General features: G+C 36.5%; 1 protein-coding gene across 3 annotated transcripts; it reads right to left on the bottom strand.

Moving 5' to 3' along the window:
• Positions 1-812: 812 nt before the first annotated feature.
• mibp (muscle-specific beta 1 integrin binding protein) lies at positions 813-6,255 on the bottom strand. Of its 3 annotated transcripts, XR_004567322.1 has the most exons (9): positions 5,994-6,255; positions 4,422-4,512; positions 3,867-3,915; positions 3,474-3,648; positions 2,197-2,268; positions 1,578-1,684; positions 1,254-1,339; positions 960-1,080; positions 813-929 (listed from the first exon to the last, which is right to left on the bottom strand). XR_004567322.1 is itself a non-coding variant. In XM_034199052.1 (8 exons), the coding sequence occupies exons 1-7, from the start codon at positions 6,017-6,019 to the stop codon at positions 1,254-1,256; spliced, it is 606 nt and encodes a 201-aa protein (XP_034054943.1). In that variant the 5' UTR covers positions 6,020-6,255; the 3' UTR covers positions 813-1,080. The 3 variants fall into 3 exon arrangements, 2 of the variants coding, with proteins under 2 accessions (XP_034054943.1, XP_034054944.1); XM_034199052.1 differs by having other exon boundaries at positions 813-1,080; XM_034199053.1 differs by lacking the exon at positions 3,867-3,915 and having other exon boundaries at positions 813-1,080; positions 5,994-6,229.
• Between the last annotated feature and the right edge of the window lie 4,195 nt (positions 6,256-10,450).

Below are 10,450 nucleotides of genomic sequence, written 5' to 3'. Positions count from 1 at the left end.
TCAAATGCACCCTATAGGACTCATCATTGCAAACTGTATAGCCTAACTGGATGGTCCTCACTTACTATGCGTAGGATGCAGCATTGGTTATTATTATTAATGTATGAAGCCATTTTAGGTAAGCTTCCACTTTACTTATGGTCAGCATTGAAAATGAGATTTTATCTCAATGCTTTTATCTGGTTAAATAAAAAATGTAAAGTATCAGTTTGGTTTCCCACCAATCACGGGAGTATTGTGTATAGACATTTTTTTTTTTTTTTAAATATATAATTTACTTGGCGAACTATTCAGTCAGACAGAAATGTATTATAAAAGTAAAACAAGTGCAATTTCAAGCACTTTATTCAAAATCCAAGCACTTTTCAAACCTTGAAAACACCACATGAAATTTCAAGCATTTTCAAGGATTTCCAGCACCCGTACAAACCTTGCCTTTAAAAAGGTGTTGGCATTAAAATATACTTTGAGTTCCTTAACTGAAAGTACTTAGCGTACAGAATATTATTAATCATATCTTATAATTAGCCATTAATGTGTTCGTCATTTTAATTTTAAATCAGGTTAAAGTTTGAGATAGCTGTAATGATATACTGCCAGGTATCTTAATTCATGAAAGTACACCATATTTCATTGATTCATATTTTGTATTAATTATTTTAACCCGCAGAGTAACATTTTCAATTATAAAAAGGAAACAATAATAACAATATAAAAACAGGGTAGTTTTTCCCTTATAAAGTTCCTTAAATCTAACAGTAAATATTAATAAACAACATTTAATCTTGTGATGAAGAGACGTGACACACAGGTCTGGATGTACGGTTTTTCCACAGCAACTGAAGCGTTTATTTGCAGGACGATGTGACGAAGGGTCCAGTAAAGTCAGTGGTTTAACAAAACATCCCGGTAAAGCTGGGGTTCAAACACAACAATAAAAAATAAAAAAGACAATGATAAATTAAGATTGCTTTGTTACATTCACGAACAAAGAATAAAATTAGAAAAAAAAGTTCATAAAAAAAAGTATCCTCGGGACTATTTACAGGTTCTGTACAGGGATGGAGAGGAGTCCTCCTGCTGTGGGAAACACAGGAAAAACAATGTTACATTTTAAATTAAACTGTCTTTTAGGTGTAGAACAAAGCCTGAATGTCAGCCATTAAACATCACATATTTCTTTCCAACTATGATACACACAAACTTTTTTATATGATTTTCAGAAATAATGAAAGACTTTAAAATGTCCTTACCTATAAACGATTGAGCAGGTTGTTCTGAATGCTCTCGTACACCTGGGTGTAGATCTCCTCTTTAGAGCTCAAACCATCCAGGCACTCTGCAACACACACAACATGAATAATGCGTTAAAAAAAGTGCACATCACACAGGATTTCCCTCACAATGATCAAAAACAGTATTTTAAAAAAGTCCCCTGTAACAGACAAATGTTATGATATGCTTAAAAGATTGCACTTCAACATAAAGTGGGAGTTTAAGAACACATTACACAGGATCTCCTTAAGGTTTCTGAAATATATGTATTGTTATAAAGTAAGACAGGAGCTGTTACGTACCAATATGCAGGCCGCTGCTCTCCATCTCTCTCCTGTGCTTCAGGTACATCGGCCACACGTGCCCGTCGAACAGGCCGGGGGGGTCGGGGACCGTGTACTGCCTCGTACTGAAATAAACACGATGTTAGGATATGCATTCACGATGAAAGGATTAACAGGCAACAAAAACAGCTGAGGTCAATTCACTCATTGAAATCTGGCAGGGCTGCTCAATTAATAAGCTTTTTATAAATGGCAATATGCATTACTACAATATCCAGAGGAATATTTGGTACGTGTAAAATATGTGAGATTATCTGAATGGATGTGTTGTGATGCTGCAGAGACGTCTAACTATATAGTTAATAAAACAATCCTTTTTTAGTACAGATCCTCTTAAAAACCATGATCATTTTATTACATTTTAAATTGACAATGTGAATGTTTATGTGTAACATCACAAATCATATCTCAATATCACTCAAATTAATTGCAAATATTATTTTTTCCAAAACATGTAGCCCTAGCATCTTTTCATTTCTGTATGCAGGTTTTTTTGCAGTTTCTTTGTATACTTATTAAAGCGCTATATACATTAAATGTATTTATATCATTAGCAGTCTAAACTGTGTGTGCTCACCTTCTCCTTCTCTTGCACTCCTCGTAAGGAATCGTGATGTAGAAGCTCTTGTCGAAAACGTCCAGCAGGGGGCTAGAGGAGAGAGGAACAAGAACTTTCAGTAAAAACAAAAAAGTACTAAATGTTATTAACTAACTAGAGGAAAAAAGGCATAACGGGGGGTTTTATAGAAAGATATAGTATGAGGGTTATACTGTGGTACTCATCTTGTACATAAGATATATCAACATGGCGGCCATATACAGCATATACTTATTTACAATAACAAAATAACCCTATAGCAATTAGGGTTGCCAGAAACTGACCATGATCAAAATCGATTATTCGGCTCAGACAAAAGGAATTCCATTGTTTTCTTGACTGGAACATGTCTAACAGTACAAACAACAAACATGCACGCATGTCATCACAACGACGTGGCCTTGAAGTGAAGTTGGTAATGGCCGGCTGTGCTGCGTCTTTCTCTGTAACCTCTTTGGCGTGCTTCACACTCAAATGCGAACGCATTGTTGAGGTTGAGCTGTGAGAGACCAACGTCTTTTCGCAGAGCTTGCATTTAACTTCCTTTGGACTTGTAAGTTCGAAGTAGTTCCACGAGGAGGAACTCTTTTTACCTGCCGCTTTGTTCATCTTTAGTCGCACGTGTGAGGGAGAGGGGGGGCGGGGTCGGTGTGCTGCGTGCTGCAGCAGCAGTCTGCTCTGCACGCAGGCTTCCTCCAAGTTTACAGCATTAGTCGATATTTTGGTTGAAACTAAGCCAGAAAAAAATAAAATCGATTTTTAAAAATAATATTCGATTATGGAGACTGTAACGAATAATCGAATAATCACTGGCATCCCTAATAGCAATATTCTTTCAAGGTTGACACTGTATTTTGTGTCTCTCTGCTATGACCATTGAGTTTATCCTAATTTGGAATAGTTTACCTCTTTACTTAAAAAGAAGATTATATATAAATCGACATCTCATGACAGCAGTTCAGTGTGATGCAAGATCATGCAACACAAACAAATGCTGTTAAATGGACTGCATTTATATTGCACTTTTCTGACTAACCAGATAAAACACTTTTTCACACCAATGATGTCGGAGCTAACATGCACTGGCGGCTGGTCTGCTAAACGGGCAATTTGGGTAATAAAGTGTGTGTTGCTAAAGGAAACTTCCACAAGCAAACTGCTCTACCTCCAGAGTCTCAACCATTCCCCAGTTAGACATTGTACTGCTAAAAGGAGATATACCCAGCAAGTGAAACAAGTGAATAAAATGGACTCACGGGTAGTTGTAGAGCAGGAAGCCCTCCACGATCAGGATGTGCGTCTGCTCGTCCGGGTTGGACTCTTCGGGTGCAGAAGACAGCGGGACGCCGTGAGAACGAGCAAACTTCACCGGGTTCTCCATCCAGGCTTTCATTGTGTTGGTCATGGACTCCATATCCATGGCTGTGATCACTGTGGAGAGAGATCAATAGAAAAGGCAGACGATGGAAAAGATAGCTAGTTAATAAGACAGTCAAAGATATGAAAATATGTCTTTTGTATTTTGCTCCAAGATACTAGGGGGTGTTGTCAGCTTAATGGTGTTGTGCTAATGGCTTTAATAATGGATGTAATGTTGGAGGGTTTATATGACATGAAAGTGACTCAGACAGTCTTTGGTGAAGTCTTACCATCCCATTGTCTAAAGCCGTCGTCCCCGACTTCTATCTGATCTGGTTTCTGAAATAACAGTCACCAATAAAACATTGCTGCAACCTCACAGCTCTGAACACTTCAGATCCCACTCACATGCTCGAGTAATAAGGCTAAACAAGTGCACACATAGAAACACAAGCAAAGGGCATGCACTAAATAAAACAAGCTATCTACCAAAAGAACACTTAAACTAAATCAGGGAAGAGAGAAATGCTAAAAAAGATATAACAAAAAGGTTGATTGAGGAGATATGGATGCATGTTAGAAAAGTTCAGACGTAAAGCTACTCCAGGAATCTGAAGAAATGTAAAAGACACAAGAGAGGTAATCGTGACTGAAGCAGTAAAGAAGCTATCCTGAAAGACATTAACATATCTCTACTGAGGGGGCAAAGTGGGGGTGGGAAAGGTCGCTGGGCGGCACCCTTAACTTTACATAAAAGCAATGCTCATGCAGAGTTAATGAAAGGGAAAACTAGGCCGACAATAACATCAAATAAAACTCTTAACTTTCCTCTTGCTAAAACTCACCTTGAAAAAGTCGTCTTGGTGCACAACACAGCAGTTGGGCAACGTCTTGATCAACCTGTTGGTCAGGGTGGTTTTCCCACCATTAGTGACCCTGTAAACAAAAAGCAATATTAAAACCACAAATTAATAATAATATGATGAACAGAAAGTTACAGTAATGGTTTAAAAGCTAAAACTACTTTTCCTACATGGCACCCTTTGTTTACATTTATAAGCAAGTAAATAAAATAAATAGTTTATTTGTAAACAGGACAAGAAGCCCCATTTGCTTACATCATAATTATTAGTTTTTTTGATTTTTTTCGACTGACTCTATAAACAAAAAGGCAAAAAGTAATTTAAAATAGAAAATATTTACAATTTTGTTGCCAGAAAGATAGTTATGATTTAAACACCACAATACTTAAAAGCAACCATACAATGTTTGCAACCATACAAAAGCAACCATACAATGTTTGCACCAAAGTGTGCCACATGGCACACTTTGTTTACATTTATAAGTAACTAAATACATTAAATAGTTGATCTGTAAACAGGAAAAGAAGCCACATTAGCTTAAAAACAAAGTGTAATGTATTAAAAGATGCATGTGTAATTAAAAGTTGCCCTGCTTTTATAAACAATTCATGCTGAATAAAAGCACAAGGTCTGTTTTCATAATATAACATGCAATGAAATAGTGTCAAGTCCTTATGTAAAAGGGTTTATATAAATGATAAACATGACATTAAACTGTTGTTGGTTTAGGGCAGTAGTCAAGTTACATTTCCCTCCACTTTTCGCCTGTCTCTAGCTTCACAGTTTATGGTCTGGCGGTGAATTTTCAAATGTCCCGCTCGATGTATGACAACAAACCAGGGACTCCCGCTGAAGCCGATTTTTGTGAATGACCGTAGTGGATAAACGGTGGTACTACAACTCCCGTGACGTCATTTTGTCTGGCTTACATTGTGGAAAAGAAACGTCTGTAAATCAGCTTGACAATAACACTTCTATAGCTCTTAATTAAATCATTAGGGTCTAAGAATTGTAAAATGTTGTAAAGCTGTAACCAGAGTTATTCTTTATTCTCTATTAATTTAACTGAGAAGAGAGCGGAAGGTTGGAGGCTGGGCTTAAAGGAAAACTCAACTGCGCATGCTCAATGGGCCCACATACGGGTACTATGGATCTACAGTCGCTCTATTTTGAGCTTCAATCGCCTCAGAGTAACGCTCATAGGAATTGACGGTGCATCCAGTTCCCTTTACACACCCATACTTTAAACCGATTTAACGACACCTCTTTCTGGCGGGCAGCTGATAAAACATGTGTCAAATAATGATGTACAATCTGTATCAACCAGAAGCTAATATAAATCCCCATATATGAAAATAAACAACTATATATTTAAACTTCTAATTCAAAATATCTGCATGAACCTCACGTTTCACAAGATAATATTAGTCAACAGTTTGATATTAACTACTCCACTCAACTGTCAGAGCATTAGGCTGCAATACAAATATGTATAACATTTTCTAGCTAAATGTAAGCAAAAGACAGCTGTTAGTTAAAAATATAAACACTTACCCGCCAATTCCTATAACGTATTTCATTTTTTCTTGTCTTTCCCGAAGTCCTGCTCAACGTCAGCTGAAAAAACACGCAAGTGTACTTTCAAACTAAAGTTAAGGATATAGACCTAACAAATAAAACGCTTAAAAAGGCGTAAATATAAGTTTTTAAAGCTCTGAAAATCGCTTCTCTATACTGCTCCATTAACTGACTGAGCGCGAGGCACTGCAATTTATATCCAGCTTGCGTAAAACGTCATCATTCTCGCATGCATGGGACGTACTCGTGATCGTGATCGTACGTCGTGTTACGTGCCCCCTTCACGGCAGCCAATCAGAGCTCGCATATCTCCTGCCACCAGTCAATCACAGCCCTTGAACTTTCCCATATTAACCTGATATTAACATATTTTCCAGCAGCTGCTCCTCTCGATCACTCTATCAGCAGATCGTACTATTCCGTTGATCCCTTTAATGCACTTGATACAGCATAACTCACGTACTGTGGAAACTACCATTCATGGTGTTAAATGCACAATGGTGGACAGTTATTAAGTACATTTACTGAAGTACTGTTCTTTTATAATGTACTTTTACATTTTCTGCTATTTTCTACCTCCACCACATCTCATAGGTAAACATTGTACTTTTTACTCCATCTACAATACACAGACAATAATGATACAAAAACATAAATAAAACATGCTGATGTATTATTATAGGTTGAACAACCCAGCAGTATATAAAGTAAACTAATTAAATTCAGCTAGACCAGCATAAAGGTGTATATTATAATGGTTGTAATCTAATATTATTGTTTATATTATTCTGACGTGCCTTTCTGATTAATGATTAAGCCTACTATTACTTTCATTACTTTAAGTATGATTTGCTGCTAATAGGATTAGGGTTTGTGATTTTACAAAAGAAACAATTCAAAATCATACATCTATATAAATAGTGCGATGAATTAAGAACATATTAATTTAATGAAATAGTTAGGAAAAGCATGTGAAAGTAAAGCAGCAAAATCACATCTATATTCATCAGGTGGGACTTATGTCAGGGGACAAGTATCAATATATCACTGTACTAATATTATTGATGCATTCACGTAACCAACATGTATAATAATCTATAATTAATATGTTACAGTCATTCTCTATCTGTGCATTTTAAACCTCACGTCCCTCGAGGTTTATCACCTTCTGTAAAGTGTCTCTCTGTCCGCTGACAGTGCTCGTGACTTTCATTTCTATTTGTGTGTTTGCATACGTGCAATGTGAAGCCTGTCACAGCCATCTGGGGTCAGGGGTCAACAGCCAGGGTCCCTCTGTGTTAGTGTAATTTGTAATGGAGAAGTGTGTGAAGGGTGACTCATGTGATTATAATAGTTGCATCAAAGGAGGACACCCCCTTTAATCCAGGACAAGATGGACATGAAGGGCATCCCGCTGAAGCTTTACATCCTGACAAAGGGGACCGCATTTTTTAGAATTATCAGAACCATTAAAAGATTTTTGCAAAACATTTCTTAATTTTGTTCTGTGCAGGAGATATGCTGCATTGGAAGCATGAACATATTTCTGTATGATGTGATGGAAATTGAAGTGAGTGTTATTTTGTATATATTGATTTTTGTGTTTTTATTTAGGTCTTAATGTACATGTACAAATGTGTCTTTGACTGTGTGTATATACAAACATATTTGCACACATATTTTTATTTTATATTCTATATACAGTTTTTATATTCGGGATTGTGGGAAACAGTATTTCGATCTCTGTCTGTACATACAAACTGGAAGGTTGACATTAAAGTTGTCTTCGATTAGATGGGTTTTACTGTAATAGTCACTCCATTCAGATGTGTTTTGCACAGTAACAACAGAAAACCAAAAGACATTCAACTTTACAATATTGCTATTAAAAAGATCAAGTAAAAAAACATCCTGGTCAACAACTCAAACAGGAGTGCTCTTCACAAGTTTTTACACACAAAACACACAAGCCTCTGCTGATCAAATGTTTGAGCTCCCCATTGACATCAGGACAGCAGATAGCTTACACACCTTCCGGCGCAGACTGAAAACTCATCTCTTTCGACTCCACTTCGAGCGATAGAACTATTAACAAAGCACTTATATACTAATAAAGGGCTGGCTTATCTAAAGCCAGTTGAGTAGCACTTGAAATGTTTTTGCTCTATGAAACCTGATGTACTTATATGATTCTGTTTTCTTCAAGTTTGTATTTTGTTGGTCGAACGCACTTATTGTAAGTCGCTTTGGATAAAAGCGTCAGCTAAATGCAATGTAATGTAATGTAATGTAAAAATGTATATTTATATTTTATTTTTCCCTGTATAGGTGCCAGGGCCGTCTCTGGCCAACATGAGGCCCCACGCAAAGTTATATGATGAGGCCCTATGTTTCGCGAGCGTCGTCGTCGACGGGGACTAGTGGAGCCTCGCAGCGGCGAAACCGTGCCGCGCCACACTAATTGCGCCGCATAAGCGCATACTGTAGGTGCGGCACATTTTCGGCTCAGTTGAGGCACCCTCCGCAGGATGAGGCCCGTTCCGCAAGGTGAGGCCCCACGCAGTCTGCATGATCGGCCTGTAGGGAGGGACGGCCCTGATATGTGCCATCGACTGCATATACAATAAGATTTGTACAGATTGAGCATGACAAAACAAAACAGATGTTGGGAGGAACAGTTTATTCAGTTTTATTTACAAGGCAGAACCAATGAAGGATCATCTTTACCATTTAAATCTGAGCAAACATGTAGCATTAGACAAATGGTAGGCAAATTATTTGTAACAATATATTGTGCTTTTATAGTCAAAATGAAAATCACACCCAATTTTTATATTGGGTGTGACTCGATTAAACCTATAAAGTAAAATAACTACACATGGAAAGGCTATACTCTACATTCCTTCACTTTTCATGGACTTATTTTAATCATTTGGTTAAAAACAGGCACTCAGTACAGCAAACAAACCATGATGATGATAAACATTGATCAATTTCTTTGAAAATGATACAAAAGTTGAACCTCTCATTTCCATACCACAAAAGGCAAATAAAATAATTGAAATGAAACTTTTATAAACAGACATTTCATTTTTCTGTACCAAAGACGATAAACATGTTGATACCTCACCATCAGCTACACAACTGCCTGTAATGCTACTTAACAAAAACACAGTATAGACTATTTCCTCTTTAACATAACCAAATGCAAAGTGCAAAATAAAAAAAGAAGGCAGGCAGGAAATACTATAATGCATTTCTTTACAAAAATAAAACTCCTCTGCCCTCCTGCTACAATAGTTGAACGGTTGGAAGACATGAGTAAATCTACAAAACCCAAACACGTCAAACCCATAATGCATTCATAGAGAAAGGTTTAAAACGTTTTAAGTAATAACATGTGCTGAGGAAGTCGCTCTGCAGAAATGAACAAACCTTTATATACCTAAACTTTAGGATTATGAAATAATAAAACAACTTTCTTTCACAAGCCGCTGACAGAAAATGTTCCCATATAAAACTGATCAATAAGAATAATAGATATGCACAATCTACACACACTTTGTCTTGAATATGCCACAAATTCCCTTCAAAATTATTGCAGATATTCTGTAAATGGTGGGTAAGTATTATGTTGGTATCTTATACATGACATTATGCGAATACATAGTCTGAATAATAATGCAAGGCATACGTATTTGCTAAATGCTGTACTGTATGACATCTACATATGTGGCCATTATGCACAAGATAAAGCATATTTTACAACATATATATGATTCTTAAAGATTTTTCTCATATGGGGTTTTCCCAGACACGAAATGCAAATATTTATAATTTCTGTTTTTTTTCAGGCACATCATAAAAATAAAGATGTTAGTACATTTGGACATTTTCTAAACAGCATGAGAGACAGTAAGAAGGCCTCATGATACAGCAGGCAATATGAGGCAAAAAACTAAGATGAAGGCATCTGATGTATTGTTATTTACATCGAACACACATTATATTGACCAGAATATAAATGTGTGTTTGGTCTAAGCTTGAACATTGACCCAGGATCAGCATCTGCTACATGAATAAAGTTGTTGTTACACGTCTTAGTCAAGTGTTATATCTTTCCTCACTTACATTATGTACACATCTTTAGTGTTAGGCAAAGCGCTTATCTCCAAGAGTCAGATTTTCCAAATGTCTGATTCTAAATTCTGACTGTCTTCGGTTAATTTAGTTAAAAATAGTTATAAATAAAGCAACATTTTGTAATTTTACCTTTTATTTCAATGTTTCAAATTCAAAGTCATTTGATGCTGCAATGACTACAATAAGAATGGACCCTTGAGTGATACTGGATCATTTTTTTTTTTCCTCTCTAATGACCTCAGAAACTGTGTCGCTGATGGAAAGAAATTTTGTCGCTAAAATACGATATT

Source organism: Gymnodraco acuticeps, unplaced genomic scaffold (assembly GCF_902827175.1).
Source record: "Gymnodraco acuticeps unplaced genomic scaffold, fGymAcu1.1, whole genome shotgun sequence".
Taxonomy (NCBI): domain Eukaryota; kingdom Metazoa; phylum Chordata; class Actinopteri; order Perciformes; family Bathydraconidae; genus Gymnodraco; species Gymnodraco acuticeps.
The sequence above is the reverse complement of the archived record's forward strand: the minus strand, read 5'-3'. Positions and strand labels throughout refer to the sequence as shown.